The sequence below is a fragment of the Trifolium pratense genome, linkage group LG4, assembly GCF_020283565.1.
Source record: "Trifolium pratense cultivar HEN17-A07 linkage group LG4, ARS_RC_1.1, whole genome shotgun sequence".
Lineage (NCBI taxonomy): Eukaryota > Viridiplantae > Streptophyta > Magnoliopsida > Fabales > Fabaceae > Trifolium > Trifolium pratense.
The window spans coordinates 7,011,887-7,032,413 of record NC_060062.1 but is presented as its reverse complement, the minus strand read 5'-3'; the positions used below and the strand labels follow the sequence as shown (position 1 = coordinate 7,032,413).

Below are 20,527 nucleotides of genomic sequence, written 5' to 3'. Positions count from 1 at the left end.
TATTATTATTATTATTATTATTATTATTATTATTATTATTATTATTATTATTATTATTATTATTATTATTATCAGACATAAATTATCAATCCGGTTAATATTTTTAGTTATTAAAAAGTTAAAATCCAGTGGCAACTACATTTACAAAGAAAATAGTCTATATAAATGAGCAAAAATTACTTCTGATTGTTCTAAATTTTTTTTCATCCTAATTCAGTTAAACAATAAACAATATATGAGATTACTAATGATACGACATGAAGATAAAAATATTTACGAGGACAAATAAAGTAATGACAATAATGCAATCATTAGTCTTCTTAAATCATAATGTTCCAAATTATTAATAATAATGGTAGTAATGCAATTACTGGTCTTCCTAAAAAATAAAAATATTTAAATGTTTCAAAATCAAAAACCACGTAAATTCTATCGATAAGACTAAAGCAACTTCAGAAGCTAATAAAACCATATAAAATATGTTGCACTTATTTGTTTTCAGACGTTTTGCACGAAGATCTAAAAGTCCTTTTAATTTTGCATCTTTTGGATCACATCAAACATTTCTAACATAATTATGAAGCCGGTGTCAAGATGATAGCTTGAAATTTGGAGGCTTAGTTCCTGAATCCATTTTCAACAACTCATAATCATGTTCCTGGTCAAGTTGGGTAGAATTCTAGGTTGTGACTCACTTTCATGTTGAGTTTCCGATACTTCTTTTTTCTTTTCTTTTTTAATCATGAGTTTCCGATACTTTTAAATTAGTCGAAAAACTATACTCAGTCTCAATATAATCTGGTGTAGCTAAAGCCACACCATGCCACCAAGTTGATCCGCCCACGCCTACATGTTATGTGGTTTTTCCTTCATTCTGCTATTCTTTCCGTGGAAATTTTCTCAACATAATTTAACTCATTGAGAAAATTTCCACGTTAAATTTTTTTTTTGTGTTGGTTTACATTTCTGCTGAGTGTCTATTTTTTTTTTTTTGAAAACTTCGTATCTGGCTTATGACCGACTAATCCAAGGGGACCAATCTCACCGCCTACTTGTGGGGGGCCCATTTAAAGCCAGAGTTTTTTTTGCTCTGTATGGACTTAGCCTACCGAAATTGGCACTAGTGGGAATCGATGGTGAGTGTCTATTTTAAGTTCATAGAGGAGAGAAATTATGCAAGCATTTCGCAGCAGAGTAGATCAAACTTATGTGGACATTAGTAGTTTAGTTGTTGTTTTTTTTTTTTTTACAATGAGCTAATGATCGAATCCAAAATTTATAGCGTACTACTCAATTCCCTCATATTAGATCAAGCGGCTTTAGTTGTTGCTTTCAATAAGCATAATCATGTTTTTGACTACCATCTTTTACAAGCAATACCCCACTTCATCTTCGACAAATATATGTATACCGTGTTTCAGTATTTAGTCAAATTCCAATAATCACCTTCTTTAAAGATGAACCTTTTTCTAGTGCAAGAAACATCCTAGAAGCACAAGAAAGACTCGAAGTTGACTAGAGATGATGAAAGATTTTAGCAAAACAATCTCTACAAATCACTTTATAATATTAATTAATAACAGATCATTAATGTTTTTTTTCTTTCTAAATACCATTTTCGAATAAAGGACAATTTTATAATATATTTTTGGCTTAAATGCAGTTTTACCCTCTGTTTTGATTAAATCGGAATTTTACCTCCCTTGTTTTAAATCACGAACTTTTACCCCCCGTTTTATAATTTTTTGGATTTTGCCCCCCTAAAATTCTGCTTTCGAGTCACGACTTCAAAGCGTCGCATACAAATCAATTTGGATCAATAATTCACCAAACGTATACCGAAATGACCGCAATCGAGTTAGTTTTCCACATAATCAAACTCCACTAAATTTGGAGTTACAGAGAGAGATTAATTATCATTTTAGTGAAGGTCTGTCCAAATCAATTCTTGTATGGAACTACTACTGATATTTTTGTCATGTCTCTCACCCTGTAGCTCATTTTTCAATAGTATTTACATGTCCGGAAAGCTAACGAAATTACCCTTGTTTTCATTTAAATTTCGTCAAATTTGAAGTTACGATGTGTTTGGTAGACGATGTTGAATTTGAAGGTCATAAGTAGTTTTCTGCAAAATTAGTAATTGGACAGACCTTCACTAAAACGGTAATTAATCTTTCTTTGTAACTTCAAATTTAGTGGGGTTTGATTCTGTGGAAAGCTAACTCGATTATGATCATTTCGGTATCCATTTGGTGAAATATTGATCCAAATTGAGTTGTGTGCGAAGCTTTGAAGTTGTGACTCGAAAGCAGATTTTGTGCAGAATTTTGGGGGACATACATTCACTAAAACGGTAATTAATCTCTTTTTGTAACTCCAAATTTAGTAGGGTTTGATTCTATGGAAAGATAACTCGATTACGGTCTTTTCGATATTCGTTTGGTGAATTATTGATCCAAATTAAGTTGTGTGCGAAGCTTTGAAGTTGTGACTCGAAAGCAGAATTTTAGGGGGGGCAAAATCCAAAAAATTATAAAACAGGGGGTAAAAGTCCACGTTTTAAAACGGCGGGTAAAATTCCGATTTAATCAAAATAGGAAGAGCAAAACTGCATTTAAACCTATATTTTTTGTATAAAATTAGATTTTTTAAAATGAATAAGTAAGAGAAATTTTTTTTTTCTACCCCAACAATTAGAACTTTACCCCTACAAATAATTAATTTTCCCAATTTTATCCTTTTTATCATTTGACTTCACCCCTACAACTTTTTTTTTGTTTTTTAGTGGTCAAAATTCCAAACCGTAATAATTAAAAAAAAAAAGAGATCTGGTATGTAACAAAATCCATGGAAATTGCTAGCGGAAAACTTTGAAGAGAAGCAAAATCTGGATTTCTAGATCTGAAGAGAAGCCTCCCTCACATCACAAACCTTAAACATCACACCCACTACTTATGCTTCTTTTTCATATTGGATCGATATATAGAAAACGAAAACAAGATAGAGGTTTGAATTGGAGTTCATGACAACGAGGAAGATTAAACCATAGCCTCGTTTTGAATTGCAGAATTTCACTACCAATTTTCAATTCAGAGAACTCCCTTTGAATATTAAACTGCAGATTCCTTGAATTAAGTGACCTGAAACCCATGGATATTTAGCCACCGTTAACCAAAGTGTGAATATAAAACCCATGTAGAAAAAATTGAATAACGTTTAAGATATATTATATGATTTCAATTGATTATTAACATTCACTGCAACAACAAATTTCATGAAATTAAAAATCATCATGAAGAATATATAATTTTGTCCAAGAACAACTCAAACCACATACCATGATAATTTGTAAATTATCCAAATCATCATGAATCCAAGTACACCCTTTTGACCAAAACACTAAAATGGTTTATTTTAAAACCACCGCGTGAGAATCATCACTAAATTTTTGCAAAGAAACAACCTTTAAGTGAATAAGGAATACTCATTTGTTTTTTACTGAATTTGAACAACCCATTGTCGAGTACTATTTCCCGAGGAAGAAACCAAATCACTGAAGGGTTTGGAGGAGGAACTGGTAGAGGGAGAGAGTAATGGAAGGGTGTGAGAGAGGGTGAAACATAAGGGAATGGGAGGAAACCAGAAATTATTTCCAATCTCTTCCGGTATGTAATTCTTTGTGGGATGGGTGAAGAGAAATGATAAAGGGTAAAATCGGGAAAACGTTTGATTTGTAGGGGTGGAAGAATAAATGTTGGGGTAAAAAAAGTAATTTTTTAAGTAAGAATATCAGAATTCGAATATTAATTGCATATTACATACAATTGATAAAATGAGATATATTTTCGAGATTTTCAAATGATATATTTGAGAATTGAGAGGCGCTTCTAAGCAGCTAAATTTTACTTCCGAATTGAAATGCATAAAGAGTGTTCCGGAGACACTCATTTCTCTGTTGTAAATAATAGTTAATCTAAAAAACTATATATTGTAATTTAGTAATACAGCAATCAAGTCTTGTGCCTTGTAATTTATTATATTTTTTTTTTTGGTTACATAATTTATTATATTTCTATTCCATTAAGTTAGCATTTTTAGTACAACTTTTTACCTATCAGTTCTAAGTTAAATTTATCTAATAAATAAGTTACAGCATACATTCAGGAAAAGAATAAAGTTGTGTCCTACAAAATTTACAGCCCCTTTCTGAGATATATCAGTGCTAGCAGCCCTCTTCAGGAAATGATGGATAATTTATTGCAGCATTTAATCTGCAAGCAATTTCAGCATGAAAAAATGGCTAAATCAATATAAATCCCAAGTTCACCATCATTGACTATGGGTGTTTCTTTAGTTTGTTGCGGTTTTCGTCGGCAATTGTTTGAAACTCTTTCTCACTAGCTGCAATAAGTCGTTTGACAATATCATATGTAGTAAGCCTGATGCTGCAAAAATATCTAGGAATAGGTCAGGTAATTAATCACAATCTCTTCTTTTAGAGAACAAATAACAAAACAAAATCTACTACGTAGTAAAATAAATTACCATTATTAGCTAAATATATCATAATTTTGTGTTCTTAGTAGTTTGGTATATCAATCTTATACAAAAAAAACCAGTTTCAAACAGGACTTTATCTACTTATTTTTCAGCAAATTTACTGAACGTCGCAAGATGTTACTTATGTATCAACTATCAACAAAATTGGAATTTAAACTGAAATCGATTAGAAATAAAGTATCACAAATACCTGCTGTTTGGAAGGTTTTTTAAAGCATTGGGCACAAATCCCCGGTACAAGCCAATAACTCCATCTTGAGCCACAATACCTGCATCAACCAAAATATTAATATGGCAGTTGTACAAGAACATTGAAGCATTTAAGCATCAAATATTCTCCATCAGTGTGCTTACATATGAAGGGAGTTAATCTGATACATTTGTTACTAATTGAGATTGTTCAACTATAATGCTTGCACAAGAAATGATGATGCTAAAAAGAAAAGCTGAGCAATCCTAACGAACCTGAAATGGCGTCTAATACTGTCTTATAAGGGGTACCCTTGAGTTGCATCTGTCTTCGTACTGTATCCAGAGGATAGCAGGTAAGTGTGGCAAGAGATGCTGAAAGCACGGCGGTGACTAGAGATGTTTCGGTTCTCTTCTGATATTTCTCTGGCAAGGACTTCTTTAGTCTATTACCCATAAAAGGTTAGGATGTTTTAATTTCAATGTCAACACCCAAACTCCAATGTACTTACAAAGATAAAGAGATTGCTAATGAACTCACAAGTCAAAAACACAAAAGTTAACTGCAATATATGGAGCTATTCCAATAAGAGAAGGTCCAAGGCCATAGTAGAAAGATGCAAAACCTTCCTCTTTTACCATGCTCAAGGCGACCTAGAAAAGCCACAATTTGGTTTATTAAAACACGAAGATCTAAGAAAAATCTTAAATTAACAAGCTAATCATTTACCTCTGTCATTGTTCGGCACCCAGGTTCAACAGCTAATCGTAATCTCAGGACATCTAAAGGGTAAGTTATCTACATATATAAACAAAGTAGGACATATTGACATCAATATATGAGAAAATATAAAAAGTCATGTTACAAAAAAAAATTACTCAAAGTGTTAATAGTTAATACAACCACTAAACCTTTCAACTGTAAACCAAACAAGGACAGGTCTCATAATGAAATATTACTTACAAAAGTTGATGTCATGCCTGCAAAAGCACCTGCTGCAAGTCTTCCCACAACAGATAGCTCATTGTTTTTTCCCTTGAATATTTTCTATAAATTTGAAAGTAAAACTTAGAACTGAATATGCGATGTGTGGTATAAGTAATTCGTGAAAGATAGTTAGTAGTTAACCTTATAAAGTTCATAAGCAAAGAGCTGGACGGCACTATAAGGTATAACCCTAATAACCTGGAAAGAAAGACCAAAACAAATAAAAAAGACTATTCGACATTATAAGGACATATACATGCAGAAATACTTAGTGATGCAAACCTGCGGTAGGTTACCCTTCCAGTAACCTCTAATACCTTCTTCCTTCCCTATCATTGTTATTGCCTGCAAATCTTGTCAACGTAAGCTCCAATGAAATTTACAGGTAATGTTATCATAAGTTTAAAAAATAAAACATGTGAAAGTCATATCGACGATTCCCATCTTCTAGTTTTTTATATAATATAGTGTTATATATGAGATATATGACTCATTAATATATTTACCTTTTTCATTTTGAAAGAAGTCACATCTACAAGAATGTTTTTGTAAAGCAGTGTTGAGTGTTGTTCCTCTGTTAACTTTTTTCAAAAATGTTTTAACAGAGCTGTATTTCATCAAGTTGAGGGTATAAAAGGATCTGGCTAAGGCTCACTAGGAATATTTTAGCAAGTTGAAGAGATCATAAGGGCATGTGGCAAGTTCATCCATCATATAATAATTGACTCAATAAATTTCATAGTCTCGAGAGTGTTTAATATTCTAAAAGACACCATCACTGGATGTGTGGTTCCAAGAGAGAAGTACTAAATTTGTACACTAGTAGACAGCTAAATTGGAGTTACTATTGTACAGTCGAGATATAAACAGATGTGGGTCTAGAAAGAGGGGACTGTTTGGGATCTATTCACAGAAACTGATTTTTCAGTTTTAGAAGGGAATAATTCCCTCGGTAGAACATGCTCTGATAATAAGTTGAGAAAATAACATAGTTGAGTGTAATCATAAATAAATCGGTGTCACATTGAGAATCGGGACACGCCTAATCAAAGGAAGGAGTGTCCTTGCTTCATAGAATGTGAGAGATTAAATAGTACCTCAACAAAACCAATTGTCTTCTTCGCACTTTCTTGTCCAATTCGCACTCCATGAGTCTGCAAAAACGCAATGTCGTTTCATAAACATCAAAATTACAACCAAACCTCTCAAAACGGCGAAAAGAACAACGCTATCAAGTGGAAAGCGAAAACGAACCTGCATGAGAAGCTTGATTCGATCGAGTGGAGCAGTGACGGTCTTAGCAGCAGCTCCGGCAACAGCTCCGGCGAGAAACAATGCAGCATCTTTGGGAACAAGTGCGACAACAGCGAGCGGGTGATTTAGAAGCTGAGCCGGCGTCGGAGTGAATTCGTTGTTCGGTTTAGTTTGTGATGTGGAGATGGTGGCGAATTTGGTTCGAATGGTGTTTGCGTCGGTGAAAGTGAAAACGGCGTCGTTGAAGAGGTGGTTAGATGAAACGACGCCATGGGAGGTGGAGTTGAGGTTGGGGATATTGCGCCACGTGACGACGGTTTTGTGCTTTGTGTCTGTCATTGTGATCAGGATAAGTTAGAGACAACGATCTGAGAAAATAGTTACACTTTTTTGTTCAATGCCACCACTTCTCTCTAATCCAATCCAACACGTTAATTAATTGTAATATTAACAAGTGTTTTGTAGATTTACATCTCGGAAATGTGGTCGATGTGTATCTAGAACACGGATGTAGGATTAGTGATGATTGACGTTAGTTATGAGAAATTACAGTTTGATTTCTCGCAACTGTGATCAGAAATGACCTAGAACCACTTGATATAAGTTTAAATTTTTTGGGCAAATTGGACCTTAAATTTTTGTCCCGTACTGAACAACGAGACAATTTTTATCATCTACAAAAATACCAAAATAATATAAATTGTTAGTTGGTTCAATGGTGATTGGCGCTGAACTTGGTAGGGAGGACCTCGGGGGGCTGAAACCACTTGATGTCAGAACAGCAGAACTGACCGCCAAACCAGATTAAATCGATAGTGAAAGCCAAAAAAAATATACCAAAATAATATTTTATCCACCAAATATCGTATAAAACAAAAACTTTCAATACTATTAACGTCTATCTTATGTTCAATAGTTACATTTGACTATCAAACAAACTTCTCCTTTAAATGATTGATTTAATACTTAAAAATCTACAATGACTAATTTATTGGAAACGCTACATTTAAAGAAATTTCTAAATGCATTTGTACTAAAAGTTATTAGTTCCAGAAATGACTGTCAAATCAGATTAAAGTGAGGTAAAAAAAAACTTACCATAGATACAAATTGAAGTAGACGATATTGTTCAATTCTAGAATTATGAAGGGATTGAGGGAAGAAGTTTGGAGGAGTGGGGAGTTATTTTTATATTTTTTAAATTAAAGAAGCTGTAATATAATTTGGAAAAATAAATTAAGTGTAATTGAATGTTATATAGGAGTAATTTTATTTTGTTTTAAAAATGTTATATAATTATATATCACAATGGTGTCAAAAAAATTATTATATATCACATTATTCTTACAAAAAATAAAAAAATTTATATATACCAAAATATAAACTTTTTTTTTTTAAACAACCAAAAATATAAACTTAAACTTTAAAATTGCTCATCCAATAGTATCCTAATTGAGTATACCAACGGGATAATAGATTCACCTTCATTATCAATGACATTAGGCATTTAGAAAAGAGTTACACTAATGCTTAAAAGCTATGAAGTACTGGCACGACAACACATCAATTCAACATAATTTGTGTCTGTGTTTTGTGAGAGTATCAGATACCGACGTATGTCTAATTGAGACATGCTTAATTCGAAAAGTGTTCGTATTTATGTTGTCACATAAGAACAATTTTAGATGTGGTCTTCACCCAGCATGCCAATGATAAAGTAAGAACCCGCCCGCATAAGTACACCAAATTTCTAACAAACTCTTGTCAGGACCCTCATATCATATTACATGAATAAGTTTAAATTTTTGGACACAGTCATTTGAAAAGGTCTATGTACAAATTAAAACAGCTAGCTATCTTTCTAGAGATTACTATAAGTCTATAACTAACTAATGAACAAATAACAAATCCATTAAATTAAATCTTATTATATAAGTTTGGTTGCTGCAGCTACTTTTGACCTCCAATAGACTAAAATGTGCCAAAGCCTGCAATCAAATACATGCAGTTAATTCCATATAAGTCTTTTTTGTGTAAGGAAAATATTATGTGTACATGTGTATACATAATAACATGAACTTACCTATTAAGCTCTAAAATTGGCATCAGTTGCTGAATGAAGCATTATGTTAGCAATATCAGCATGGTCTGAGAAAAAAAGGTGACCAAATTTTAGATATGAATTAGGCTTTCAGGATATGTATGTGTGTATAGGTTTTAATTGGATTTATATGTCATGTGGTTGCAAATGAAAGCAATGGCAACCACGGTTTTAAATAAAAGTATGAGACTTATTGAGACTGCGATCTGAGCCACAACAACATAATGTGCAGCGAATGAGGCTGCATTTGGCTGCAACAATATCAAGGTTTCACGACCACAATTGTTACCATGACCGCAATTTAAAACTGTGGTTGCCACAATCAGAAAATCAACAATGCCGGATCAAGATTGGACGCCTTATGTGTTGACTTTCGTAAATATGATTCAAAATACTAATTTTGAATGAGTCGTCTGATCGTGATCCGACAGTATAAATTTTCTGAATACAAAAATGCATCTTGTCACGACTGTAGGAAGCCTGTATATGATATATTATGCTCACCAGAGGGTGTTCTTTGTACAAAAAAGCATGCCCCAATAACAATGTACAAGAGCAAGAGAATAAGGCCTTTCAAGTAGTGAGAAGTTCCATCCTATAAAAAAGAATTATAAAAAAAGACTTAAATTTCGTTGAAATATTAAATCAAGATATAGGTACAAGTTAGATGAAATGATTGCCAAAGTAAGACTTAGAAAACCTGTAATGTGAAGCCTGTGGTTATTATTGCCATAGCAAGAGAACCTGTTTCTAGGAGGTGGAAATTAAGGTCCATTTTGATTCCAAGAATCCAAGAAACAATTACACATAGAGGAACCTATATTGTAACAAAATTAAATTAAATTTCCTTGATGTAAGCTTTCATAAATCAAATTTTTATCTTCATAGGTGTATAAATAATAGTAGATTAATTAATTCTTACCACAAACATTCCAATTTGAGTTGCAGAACCCAAAGCAACACCCAAAGTGATGTCCTAATGTAATGTCAATAGGTTAGTTTTAAGAAACTTGTGTCAAATAAATAAGAAATGTAAAATTTTATAAAAACTACTAGTAAAAACTCAAACCAGTTTGTTCTTGAAAGCAAATATGATAGCTCCTGCATGTTCAGCTGCATTTCCAACTATTGGTAGCATGATTATGCTGAGGAAGCTGACAGATAGACCCCATGAGTCCGATGCATCCTGTTCCAATTCACATTTTTCTTGTCAAAGTGTTATAGTAGTCAATATGGAACGACTGTAGTTCAAGTATGTGGTTAATTATGTTCAGTAGAGAGTTACATTCATTAACCACGAGTTTAGACGTGATTTACCACGATTTTCAGGTGTTCAAATTTTTTTGTGACGTGGCGATGATTTAAACCTTAGTTTCATCGCTCAAATTATTATTAAAAGAAGTCTCATTTACCTCAATTGTGTCAACCACATATTCAGACAAAATAGCAATGAAAACAGTCATAATAACTAGCCAAGCAAAACCACTCCCAAATCCTATAACTGCTTCTTCCGAATCATTTTCTTCATCATCTTCCTGCATTGAGTTAGTGAAATTGATTATTACTAATCAAACATTACCACAAAACATATATAAAATTTACAATTAGCTTCACTCTTTCAAAATTAAAGAAAACAAAACATACATCTTGTGCTTCAAATAATTGCCTGTGAGTCCATAGTTGGAAGATAAGATATGCAAAATATGCAATAACCATCACAATGCTAGCAGCTCTTGAAAATTGCAGAGATGAGTCTGCATCGAAAGCCATCGAAGCACCACCATATTGAAACAACATTGGCAGTAAGTGACACAAGAATGCCATAAGAAGCATAAACAAGTTCATATCTGATTGTCTCTGCAAATTAATCAGGCAAGAAGAAAATTATAAAACGTTCCATCCACAACGCAAGTCATTATATACAAGACAGTGGAATAGTCATAATTTGCGGTCCACGGTATCTGCGGCTGCAATATAAAGGTTTTGCCGACTTCTGTTACCGCATCGCGACCTCAATTGCAGCTGCACTACTTTGGTATGCCTATGTTTGGTTCTACGTTTAGGTTAGTCAAACGTGATTGTGATTTGACCACAAAAAAGCTAACATTTTCAGCTTCTGTTGTGACACATAATCAATTCTCAAGTTTTTTTCGTGAATGTATCTAAACATAAATTACTTTATATTCGACTCACTTTCGACCAAAATCTATTTCATAAATATCAATTTAGTCAAAATCAATTTTTTCACGGAAGAACCAAACAAACACTACATTAATCTACAATTGTCTGTACTATCAACGATTATAATGTAACTAAGACAGAAACTTCAATGTAAAAGTATAATTAATAGATAAAGGGAATGCGCAGAATTACTCTGTCATATTTTTGTTCTGCTCTAATATTTGCAATGCCGCCACATAATAGAGAGGTTCCAAGAACAAGAAGAAGGTTGGAGAGAATGGAACCAAGTAGAGAATACTTGACTACAGCAATTTTGTTATTTCTAAGTGCAAATATTGCTATGATGAGTTCTGTAGCATTCCCACATGTTGCATTCAAAAGTCCTCCCACTGTTATTCAAAATATGTGTATAATGAAAAAACTTTAGTAACATGAACTAGCATTTGATCAAATTTGCAATCACAAATTCTAGGAACATTTTTATTTCTAATAATGGTACGAATTGACATATATCACATGGTTCGTAACAATGACCAATTTTTTTTCGTGACTGCAATTTAGACCGCAACATCAATGTTTCTAATGTCTCGGTAATTGCAATCACGACTTAATTATGACCATGGTTACGTCAGCCACATTTTATCACGATTCTCCGTAGTATCAAAGATTGTGATGCGACCGTGATTTAAAACCTTGATAATGAACAATATAGTTGATAGTATATTTTAGTTGTGGGTTTATACCTGTGGGACCTGTGTAATAAGTTATCTGTCTGCCACATCACCAATGAGCAAAAAATCAAAAACTAGAATTAGCTTTCAGACCAGAAAATGTTTAAAAAAAAAAGTTAAAAATTTAAAAATAAATAATAAATAAATATTAATAATGTGTGTCAAAAAGAATAGCAATAAATGTCATATTTTTATTACTCTGTCAAGAAGCTGACTCTTTCAGCAAGAGGGATAAGACCAAGTAAGCTCAATGCAAAAACCCAAGGCTGTATGTATGCAAACAATTAAAGAGATCATTAGTACTTTTTTTTTTTGAATTAAAAAAGATCATTAGTCTTATTATTACAAAATCAAAACATATATAGAAGTAACATATTTATGTATTTTGTGGTTATTTTTTTTATGAAAAAAATAATTATGGAAAGTGTTACACAAGGAGAGAAATAGGAGGAAAAAAATAGTGTAATCATAATCATAATCATAATGTCATTAAAAATAAAAACTATAATTAAGGTAATTAAGCATTGAAAAGTTTGACCAAAATAAATAAGTAAATAAAGAATAAATAGGCATCGAAAAGTAATAATAATTATAATAAAATAGTATTAACTATGATACATGTTACAAATACAATTGCAGCATGTCCACAATTTAGATTGCTATGTAACACGTATAGCACATGCAGACAATTTAGTTTGGGTAGGTAAAAATTAATTGACATTGCAAGAACAAAACATACACACTTTTAAATTGTGTTCAGTAATTACGTAATTACGGCCACAATAAAAAATGTGTCTGTTTTAGCGTCTTTGAAATGGCATTGAAATAACAAATGTGGCTATATCGGCCGCATTTATCTGCATTTTGTTGTAATATAAAAATTCCCAACATAATTGTGACTACAATCGCAATTTAGAACAATCACACTGCGATCACAATTTAGAACCATTGCATACATTTAAAAAGTATAGTATATACTTACTCTTGCAAAACCATAGCATTGAGCTAAAATGGCAAAAGGAATGGCTGGAAAAAGAATGGAAAGCTTTGTTCCAAGAATAACTTCTTGGAAATTATCCAAAAGATTTCTAATGATTCCATAGTGAACTTTTGAGACAAGAATTATGTCAGATTTCATGCGCAATGAAGATGATGACATGTTATGTGCTGTTCTACCATGTTTCATACTAATTTCCTTGGTTAATATTCCCTTTATGTTGCCTCCATTCTCTAAAACACATGCTTCATACTCATGATGATCATAGTTTTGAGAACCCATTTTTTCAAATGATGAAGAACAACAAAATTTATGATGTTGTTGTTGTGGTAGAATTAGGACAAAAAAGAGGCACTCACATATATGTTACAATGTTGCATGTTATAGGGATTAATTTAAGGAGAAATTCTTGGGTGTGTGGCATGTGAATCTGTGTGCAATTTCTAGGAAGCTTCCTACTTTCTATTTTATTTTATATATTTTCTATAACTTAAATGAAGAAAATTAAATTATCTTAAATAGGAATTAATACATGTTTCTTTTTAGAGTATTGTTTTTCCTAAAATAATAAATTATACAATACAATGAAATAAAGGTGCATGTAATACTTCCTTCGTCCCAATACAATTGTCTCGGTTGACTGTTGACATTTATTTTGACCGTATTTTTTTAACAAATGTATAAAGACAAATATTAACAAATAAGGTTTTGTTTGATTTGTCTCAATAAATATTTTCACAATATTAAATTTTTATAATTTTTCATGAAAGAAAACTAAAGATATTAATGATTCAAGTTATGCATTGGTATGCGTACGGACCATTGTTTTGAAACGGAGGTAGTATGAATTAAAATGCTAGACAGTGCCTCAATTAAGGATATAAAAATGGAAATTTTCTATTGTAAATTGTGCATTCAATGCCTTAAATATGTAAAATGTTATCCTCTCTCATCATTAATTTTATTATTTGTTTTCCTTTTTAATATGCTTAATTAGTGTCCGAGAGAACCGTTTAGCATGACCCTTAAAAAAAATGTAAAGGTGATTTTACAATTTTTTTTTTTAAAAAAATGATATTATAACCATTTCCCTTTTTATGGGTAATGGGTGCATCTAAAATTCACGTCTAAAAAATATTTCGAAGTTGTACTTCTTTTTTTATTTTTGATAATTTCAAATTTGTATTTTTACTACTTTAAGGAAACTTTAACGAAATATTACATCTTTTTTCTCTTATTTTCACTTTCATAAAACTTTGTTTTTACAAACGATAAGTATCCATCTTTAAATGTGTCAAAAAAAAAGTATCCATCTTTACAAAACAGGAAAACTATATAACTAATTAAAAAATGAATCGAATGAATTTGGTATTTCTTCGTCAAACAGTTCAGTTGGTATGAATATCGCATTTTATATGTAAAAGTCGAAGGTTCAAATTTCAAACACTTTATTTATTTATTTTAAAAGCAAAATTCTAACAATTAGACTATTTTTAAAAAAAAATAAATAAATAAAGTTGTCGTAAACAATGTTTTTAGACCCAGTTGTACTTCTCTTTTCTTTTTTTGACTAAAAATAAAGGATATTCATTCATTCAAACTGATAGAGTACATCGATGTAATACAAATTCAAATTTACTAAAAACAAAAAGGATGAATCTGCAAACAAACTCACAGCATCGATGTTAATAGCATAAAACGGCAAATTACATAAGCCTACATATATGACTATATTGAAGTGTCTGGAATGTCCATGCCCCCAGATCTGCAGCGTTGATGACACAAAAGTCGACATTGGATAGATTTGTACTTGATCGGATCTAATCCTTCAACCTGAAACAAATGAACACCGCACAAAGACGGGAAAACAAAATACACCGCACAGAGACGGCACAACAGAATACACCGCACAAGGACGGGATAACAAATACCACAAAACCAAACAAATATGTGAAAAATCACACTTATTTAACAACGAGAAAGAAAAAACAATTTGGAGGGGTGATTTTAGGTCAAGATTTGACCTGAAATCACCCCTCTTTGATAAATTAAGAAGAAGAAAAAAGGTGATGGCTAGGGTTAGAACTTAGGAGATGAGAGAATGAGAGAGTTAGGACACACAAATTAGTCTCTCATATGTTAAATATCACTATCTTAAACATAGTATATAGAAAAAATTATACCCCTCTTTTATTGAAAGAGATATTTAAAGAAAAAAAAATATGAATGTCGTTTTTTGTTGTCCTTATCACTAAAGCCTACTGTAACTTATAAGAATCCCCCTAACTAGCTTTCGTTGAGCTTTACACTTATCATGTAATCACTTCCAAAATTCAACACTTGCATGAATGTCATTGTTCAATGCACGTGCGCCAAAGCATGTCCCCACATGCATGTGCTACACCGTCACATAAATTCATAATGCAGTATAGTAAATTCTTCTTCATTGAGCCAACAAGTCTAAGATAGACTTAAGGCTCTGCCTATTGGAATATTAAATGTGGTTAACCTTAAAAAACATGTATATAGAAATAGATGGAGATTGCAGTAACTTAATGTAAGGATTAAGGAGTTGGAAGTTCACGGTTCAAGTCCAGTAATCTTTAACTGAAAAAAAAATAGTCTATCTATAAGCTTATGATTATTTTGTCTACCAAAGCACAAAGGTTAATCATATTAAACTTGATGGAAAATTTCATAATGGTTATATGATTACTATCAGTTACTAGTTGAAGCAAATTAAACTAACAATGACCCTTAAGAAACTTTGTTAATAGACCAAACTTCAAATTTTCACTTCATTTTCCTCCTGATGAAGCTTGAACACTATCTTCTTTCATCAAGCATTAGTTTGATTTCTCATTTCCAATGAGACTGATGCAATATACACGAGATCCGATATGTTTCACTTCTAGACCAACTTTCTCACAACCACCGAAGAAAATCGATTCATCTTCCTTTCCGATTCTACGCCTCCAGCTCATCAGGAAAGCTGGCCAAGGCAACACTACATCTCCTGCAAACACAAGACTGGGTAAAAATGCAATCTTGAGCAACTAAAATAGAAAGATGATTAAAAGGGGTCGCTAGCAAGATACCATGTGTCTCATCATTCCTAATTGGAGAAACTTTAGTCTTGTCGCTGTGCTTGTAACTCTTGAGAAGAAATGAAATGGTCTGTATCAAATTTGGATACTGTTTCACATCTACAAACATTTAAGATTTAAGAGAGAAATTAGTTAGGAATTTGATTCCACATGTAATAATCTTGACTCTGAAAGAAAGGAGAAGAGAAACAGAAATCTACGAAATAACAATTTAGTCCCTTAAAGAATGTCAATCAATTTAGTCTTTCCTCCAAAATATCTAAACATCTATCGAAATTCAAAACCAATGAAAGACCTACATTTTAACTTTAATGGTCTCTTGTTGCAGACAAATCTAGAACCCTTAACATTGTGGTGTTAAATTTGAAAAAACGACTAAAGTGACCAACATTGTTCAATTTAAAGGACTAAATTGCAACTTCACCAATTTGAGGAACTATATTGACCGACTCTTACAATTTCAAGAACTAAAATGTTGTTTTACTGATTTATTCAACAAAAATTAACCACCATTAGTTGTTGGAGAAATTGTACTTTTTTTTTACTGCGGAGAAATTGTACTCATCTACCCCTAGATAAGTTTAGATGGCACACAGCTCCCCTGAGATATGTCAAAATAACACATACATCCTCTCTATATTATGAGGCAAGTGTAATTGAAGGGAGGTAATTTCCTTTTACAAAACAGAGGGGGGGTGGGGAGGGGGGGTGTCATTTAGACTTATCTCAGGCGATGAGAGCAATTTTCCCTTAGAATATCAGCAAATGACACTAGACTTGTCAATAATGCTATTCTGAGAGGCAGTTTTACTGGTTTAAGACCAATAACAACTTAGGATATTCCTTAATGGATAAACTGCATTACTTATGGGCAATCAAGACAGCAAATTAGAAGATAATAGTAATAGTAATCTTACACAATAAGATGTCACTCGCAATGATAAGGTCCCAATCAGGGTCAGAATTTGGAAACTTGTCTCCCCAAGTGTCTGAAAACACAAACACATTTAGTATTTCGAAAAGAGAAAGCAAATACATGATACATGGTAAAGCAAAGGGTGCATTAAATGATATAGAATTAGAGAAAAACTACGTGAGTTTAAACAACCATTTTTTTTGCTAACCAGCATAATTACTAATTGGGATCTGTGATCCACAGTACGCACCCCAAGGTATCCCTAGGCTTAGGCCCTTTGGACCCGCTACAACTACAAGACTAATTCTTGAGTCGGCAGCAGAAAATTAGATTTTTTATTTTGATTAGGGTTCGGCTTCCTTCCAAATGGTGATTCCAGGAATTAAACTCAGGTTATTTTCCTGGGGGAGTCATGTGGCCAACTCTCCCAACACCCTGTTGGTAAACAAGCAGATATTTACATTATGTACCATATTAATTCTAAAACCAATTATCTCCCAAATTAGAGTTAATCACGCTGATCAACCAATAAGTCAGTAACAACAAATTCTAAATATTATCCATGTTCTTATTTCTAACAAGTCACTATATATGTGCTTAAATATTAAAACAAAGTAAATGCACGGCTCTCTAAAGTCTATGGAGTTCCAAACATATCAGCAAACTGGTCGTTGGAGTTAACAAATATGTATTAATTTTACCTGAAAGAACCTTTTCTTAGAAGAAAAATAATTGGCAGATAGCATATGCGTGTTTGAGGAACAAAAGATGACTCGATCATTTGAAAGAATACTCACGTTTTATATGAGGAATGACAGGTAAATCATTTGCACTGCAGTTGTGAGCTATGTTCTCCATTATTTCTTGGTCATCATAGTCTGAGGTTGTAATATCAAGATTATATGATTTTCGAAGAAATATCGCCAAAGCACCCGTGCCACTGAAAACAGATGCAGCAGGAGCAAGACAAAAAATGAAATCAAATTTCTGAAATTAGAAGAGCAATCTACAAAGGATATGAAATCATATAACATCAACAAGCTCATTTTTTTATGCTGGATATTTTCATGTGTTGGCTCATGAAATTATACGGCAAAAATATCGTAGCAACTAAGGTCATTAATTTTCAGTGGCATACATCTCAAAGTAATACAAACAGTTCCATTGATTTGATCACCATCAAGGATCAATGCTTCACCCCTAACTACGAACATGTTAATACATTTCTGCAAGAGAGGGTAGTTAAGTCTTCTATTCAAAAAGAGAAACGTACAACCAAGAGTGGTTATTGATAGATCATAGATGCATGCAAATGACATAGGATCAAGTTAGCAGTTTATAAGTGTTGAAAAATTTAACATAGACATATACAGCCGTGGAGGGGTCACTTTCAAAATTTTAGAAACGAATTGCATACTTTGCAAATTATAGCTTATATAGATAAATGGATGAGAGAGTATTTAAAATACCTCCCCAACTCAATGATACGCCGTCCTTCAATGCATGATCTGTGCTGAACTAACCATTCTGCAAATGCAAAAGTTCCTGGCCAGAGCAAATTAGCATTTAGTTGATGAAAGGAAAACTCTCGGATTATCAACTCCTGCATAAAAGATAATGGCACAAAGCTACTCAGAACAATACATGTTGATTTCAGTGTTGTCGATCACAGATAGTAGAAAGAAAAAAAATAATTTATTCAAAATTTCAAGTTCCGCAGCACACTGGTGCTATGGCGCCCCTATTTGACAACATTTTGTACTAAATAATATATCGCAGAACAAGGGTGATTTGTTCCAATTCCACAACAGTGTGGTGACCACACTATAGTGCCACTATTTAACACCACTAGTTGATGCTAACAAAACCTCAAACACAGAAGAAATGAAGTTTAGAAATGTTTTATGTCCTGTTAAGGGAATTCACACAAGTAGCATGTCTAAAAGAAAATACATACATAATGACCATCCCATGTTCTTAACAGAAACAGCAAAAGCAAATCACACAAATTGGATCTTAACATTTCCAACATGCTTCACCTTCCTAGCACCTATGCAGCTTGGTCGTTTGACTACTCTCAGATGAAACAACAATGTTAATTATTCTTTCTACAAGTAGATCATAGAAGCATACAATTGGAAGCAATAATTTGCTATATTTGAACACTAGACATCTTTGTTTTATTCCTTTATTCTGATATACTCAACAAGCAAGTGAATACTATCAATCTTTACTTCCCTTGTTTTCATCCCAACCAAGTACATTTAATCATTTTGAAAAATGGGTATATTGCCTAAAAATGTGTTCAACACTAAGATCTTAATAAGAAAACAACTGGTTTTCTAAGACTTTAGAAACCCTACATGGTTGGTGATCTCCATTTAATACTAGCTCAGCAAAATACACTAGCTTTCAAAAAAAATTAACTTTTCATGGTAGAACAAATCAACATCAACTCAAAAATTCCACCTTTCATAACACATATCAAATTGAACCTCCGTTGAAGAGACAATACAATCAAGATTTTAAGTATAGGTCTACAACTGTCATCTGAACTACATCATCAGGGTTTTCTCCACAATCTCAAACGCAGCTGCGATTGAGTCCACGTCAAGGCGTCAACCGCACTTGACCGCAATAGCAAAGGTGATTACGCAACTGCGACCATTACCGCGACCACTTTTTAAAACCTTGATTAAAACCTCATTGTTGTATACAACACTATGAATACAAACAAATAAACACTCATAATAAATAACACTCATTTCAATTCCAAACTTATTTGTACCCTAAACAAAGTGCACAGCCCTTCAATTAAGCTAAACCCTTCAAATTGTACTCTTCAAATAAGCTAAAACATTCAATTTGACAGTCCCAAAAAAAAACCCAGATGAGGAATATGATAAAGTAACAACTGAAGATATTAAAAATGAAAGCTTTACCATTCCAGGAAACTGGTGCTTCCTCTCAACATAGGTTTCTTGAGTCTCTGCGTTTTCCTCAACTGCATTCAGAAACACAAATTGTCAATGGAAGAAAGAAGAAGAAGAAGCCGAGAGAGAGAGAGAGAGTAGTACCACTTGTATGAATGTGATTATCATTATCATCATCATCTTCCTCGAAGAAGAGTGATGATGGAGAGAAGATAGCTATTTCCATATGTGAATTCCTACACCAACTCTCGAATTCGATTTACTCATTTAGGTATTTAAATTATTTATTTTTTTATGAAAAAATATATTTTGGAGTTTTTTTTTATTGAGACGAAGTTGAAAGATATCAGAATTCTTAAGGCCAAGGGTGGGAGGTTCTATGCAAAATATAAAAGTGATTCTTAAATAATAAAAAATTTAAAGTTTTTTTATAAAAGAAATCATCATTGATTTAAATTGTAAATAACATAAAAATATAATTATTTTAGTAATTAACATAAAAAAGAAATCATAGTCTAACAATAGAGTGCAGCTTTGCTCCTTTCTTCCATTCCATTGTTTGGAAAA

At 32.6% G+C, this 20,527-nt stretch overlaps 3 protein-coding genes across 6 annotated transcripts; all 3 read right to left on the bottom strand.

The window, feature by feature from the left end:
- Window positions 1-4,013: 4,013 nt before the first annotated feature.
- Window positions 4,014-7,441, bottom strand: LOC123924883 (probable envelope ADP,ATP carrier protein, chloroplastic). 2 transcript variants are annotated; one of them, XM_045977864.1, is made up of 10 exons: window positions 6,995-7,441; window positions 6,838-6,894; window positions 6,023-6,085; window positions 5,882-5,938; window positions 5,717-5,800; window positions 5,483-5,551; window positions 5,294-5,406; window positions 5,029-5,198; window positions 4,754-4,832; window positions 4,014-4,448 (listed from the first exon to the last, which is right to left on the bottom strand). In XM_045977864.1, the coding sequence occupies exons 1-10, from the start codon at window positions 7,331-7,333 to the stop codon at window positions 4,340-4,342; spliced, it is 1,140 nt and encodes a 379-aa protein (XP_045833820.1). In that variant the 5' UTR covers window positions 7,334-7,441; the 3' UTR covers window positions 4,014-4,339. The 2 variants fall into 2 exon arrangements, with proteins under 2 accessions (XP_045833820.1, XP_045833819.1); XM_045977863.1 differs by having other exon boundaries at window positions 4,014-4,460; window positions 6,995-7,421.
- A 1,169-nt stretch (window positions 7,442-8,610) lies between these two features.
- LOC123924881 (vacuolar cation/proton exchanger 3-like) lies at window positions 8,611-13,368 on the bottom strand. Its single transcript, XM_045977862.1, has 12 exons — window positions 12,990-13,368; window positions 12,206-12,273; window positions 12,020-12,048; window positions 11,469-11,665; window positions 10,740-10,952; window positions 10,508-10,630; window positions 10,165-10,281; window positions 10,018-10,071; window positions 9,796-9,912; window positions 9,600-9,690; window positions 9,078-9,142; window positions 8,611-8,982 (listed from the first exon to the last, which is right to left on the bottom strand). Exons 1-11 carry the CDS (start codon window positions 13,284-13,286, stop codon window positions 9,081-9,083), a joined length of 1,368 nt encoding a protein of 455 aa, XP_045833818.1. The 5' UTR covers window positions 13,287-13,368; the 3' UTR covers window positions 8,611-8,982; window positions 9,078-9,080.
- Window positions 13,369-15,419: 2,051 nt separating this feature from the next.
- LOC123924880 (EEF1A lysine methyltransferase 3) lies at window positions 15,420-20,260 on the bottom strand. Of its 3 annotated transcripts, none has more exons than XM_045977861.1 (7): window positions 20,105-20,260; window positions 19,970-20,031; window positions 18,497-18,630; window positions 17,825-17,967; window positions 17,029-17,100; window positions 16,103-16,210; window positions 15,420-16,017 (listed from the first exon to the last, which is right to left on the bottom strand). In XM_045977861.1, the coding sequence occupies exons 1-7, from the start codon at window positions 20,184-20,186 to the stop codon at window positions 15,851-15,853; spliced, it is 768 nt and encodes a 255-aa protein (XP_045833817.1). In that variant the 5' UTR covers window positions 20,187-20,260; the 3' UTR covers window positions 15,420-15,850. The 3 variants fall into 3 exon arrangements, with proteins under 3 accessions (XP_045833817.1, XP_045833815.1, XP_045833816.1); XM_045977859.1 differs by having other exon boundaries at window positions 15,420-16,020; window positions 20,105-20,259; XM_045977860.1 differs by having other exon boundaries at window positions 15,420-16,020; window positions 19,970-20,034; window positions 20,108-20,250.
- Between the last annotated feature and the right edge of the window lie 267 nt (window positions 20,261-20,527).

Excerpts from the sequence above, each read along its gene's own strand:
- LOC123924880 (XM_045977859.1), bottom strand. The coding sequence starts at position 20,186 with ATGGAAATAGCTATCTTCTCTCCATCATCACTCTTCTTCGAGGAAGAT. Across the intron at positions 18,631-19,969 it reads AGCACCAGTTTCCTGGAATG|GAGTTGATAATCCGAGAGTT; the intron begins GTAAAGCTTTCA and ends TCTTTTATGCAG. Across the intron at positions 17,968-18,496 it reads CGTATCATTGAGTTGGGGAG|TGGCACGGGTGCTTTGGCGA; the intron begins GTATTTTAAATA and ends ATCTGTTTTCAG.
- LOC123924883 (XM_045977863.1), bottom strand. The coding sequence starts at position 7,333 with ATGACAGACACAAAGCACAAAACCGTCGTCACGTGGCGCAATATCCCC. Across the intron at positions 6,895-6,994 it reads GAATCAAGCTTCTCATGCAG|ACTCATGGAGTGCGAATTGG; the intron begins GTTCGTTTTCGC and ends GCGTTTTTGCAG. Across the intron at positions 6,086-6,837 it reads AGACAATTGGTTTTGTTGAG|GCAATAACAATGATAGGGAA; the intron begins GTACTATTTAAT and ends CAAGATTTGCAG.
- LOC123924881 (XM_045977862.1), bottom strand. The coding sequence starts at position 13,286 with ATGGGTTCTCAAAACTATGATCATCATGAGTATGAAGCATGTGTTTTA. Across the intron at positions 9,691-9,795 it reads CCACAGGCTTCACATTACAG|GATGGAACTTCTCACTACTT; the intron begins GTTTTCTAAGTC and ends TCTTTTTTATAG. Across the intron at positions 9,143-9,599 it reads TGTACAAAGAACACCCTCTG|ACCATGCTGATATTGCTAAC; the intron begins GTGAGCATAATA and ends TTTTTTTCTCAG.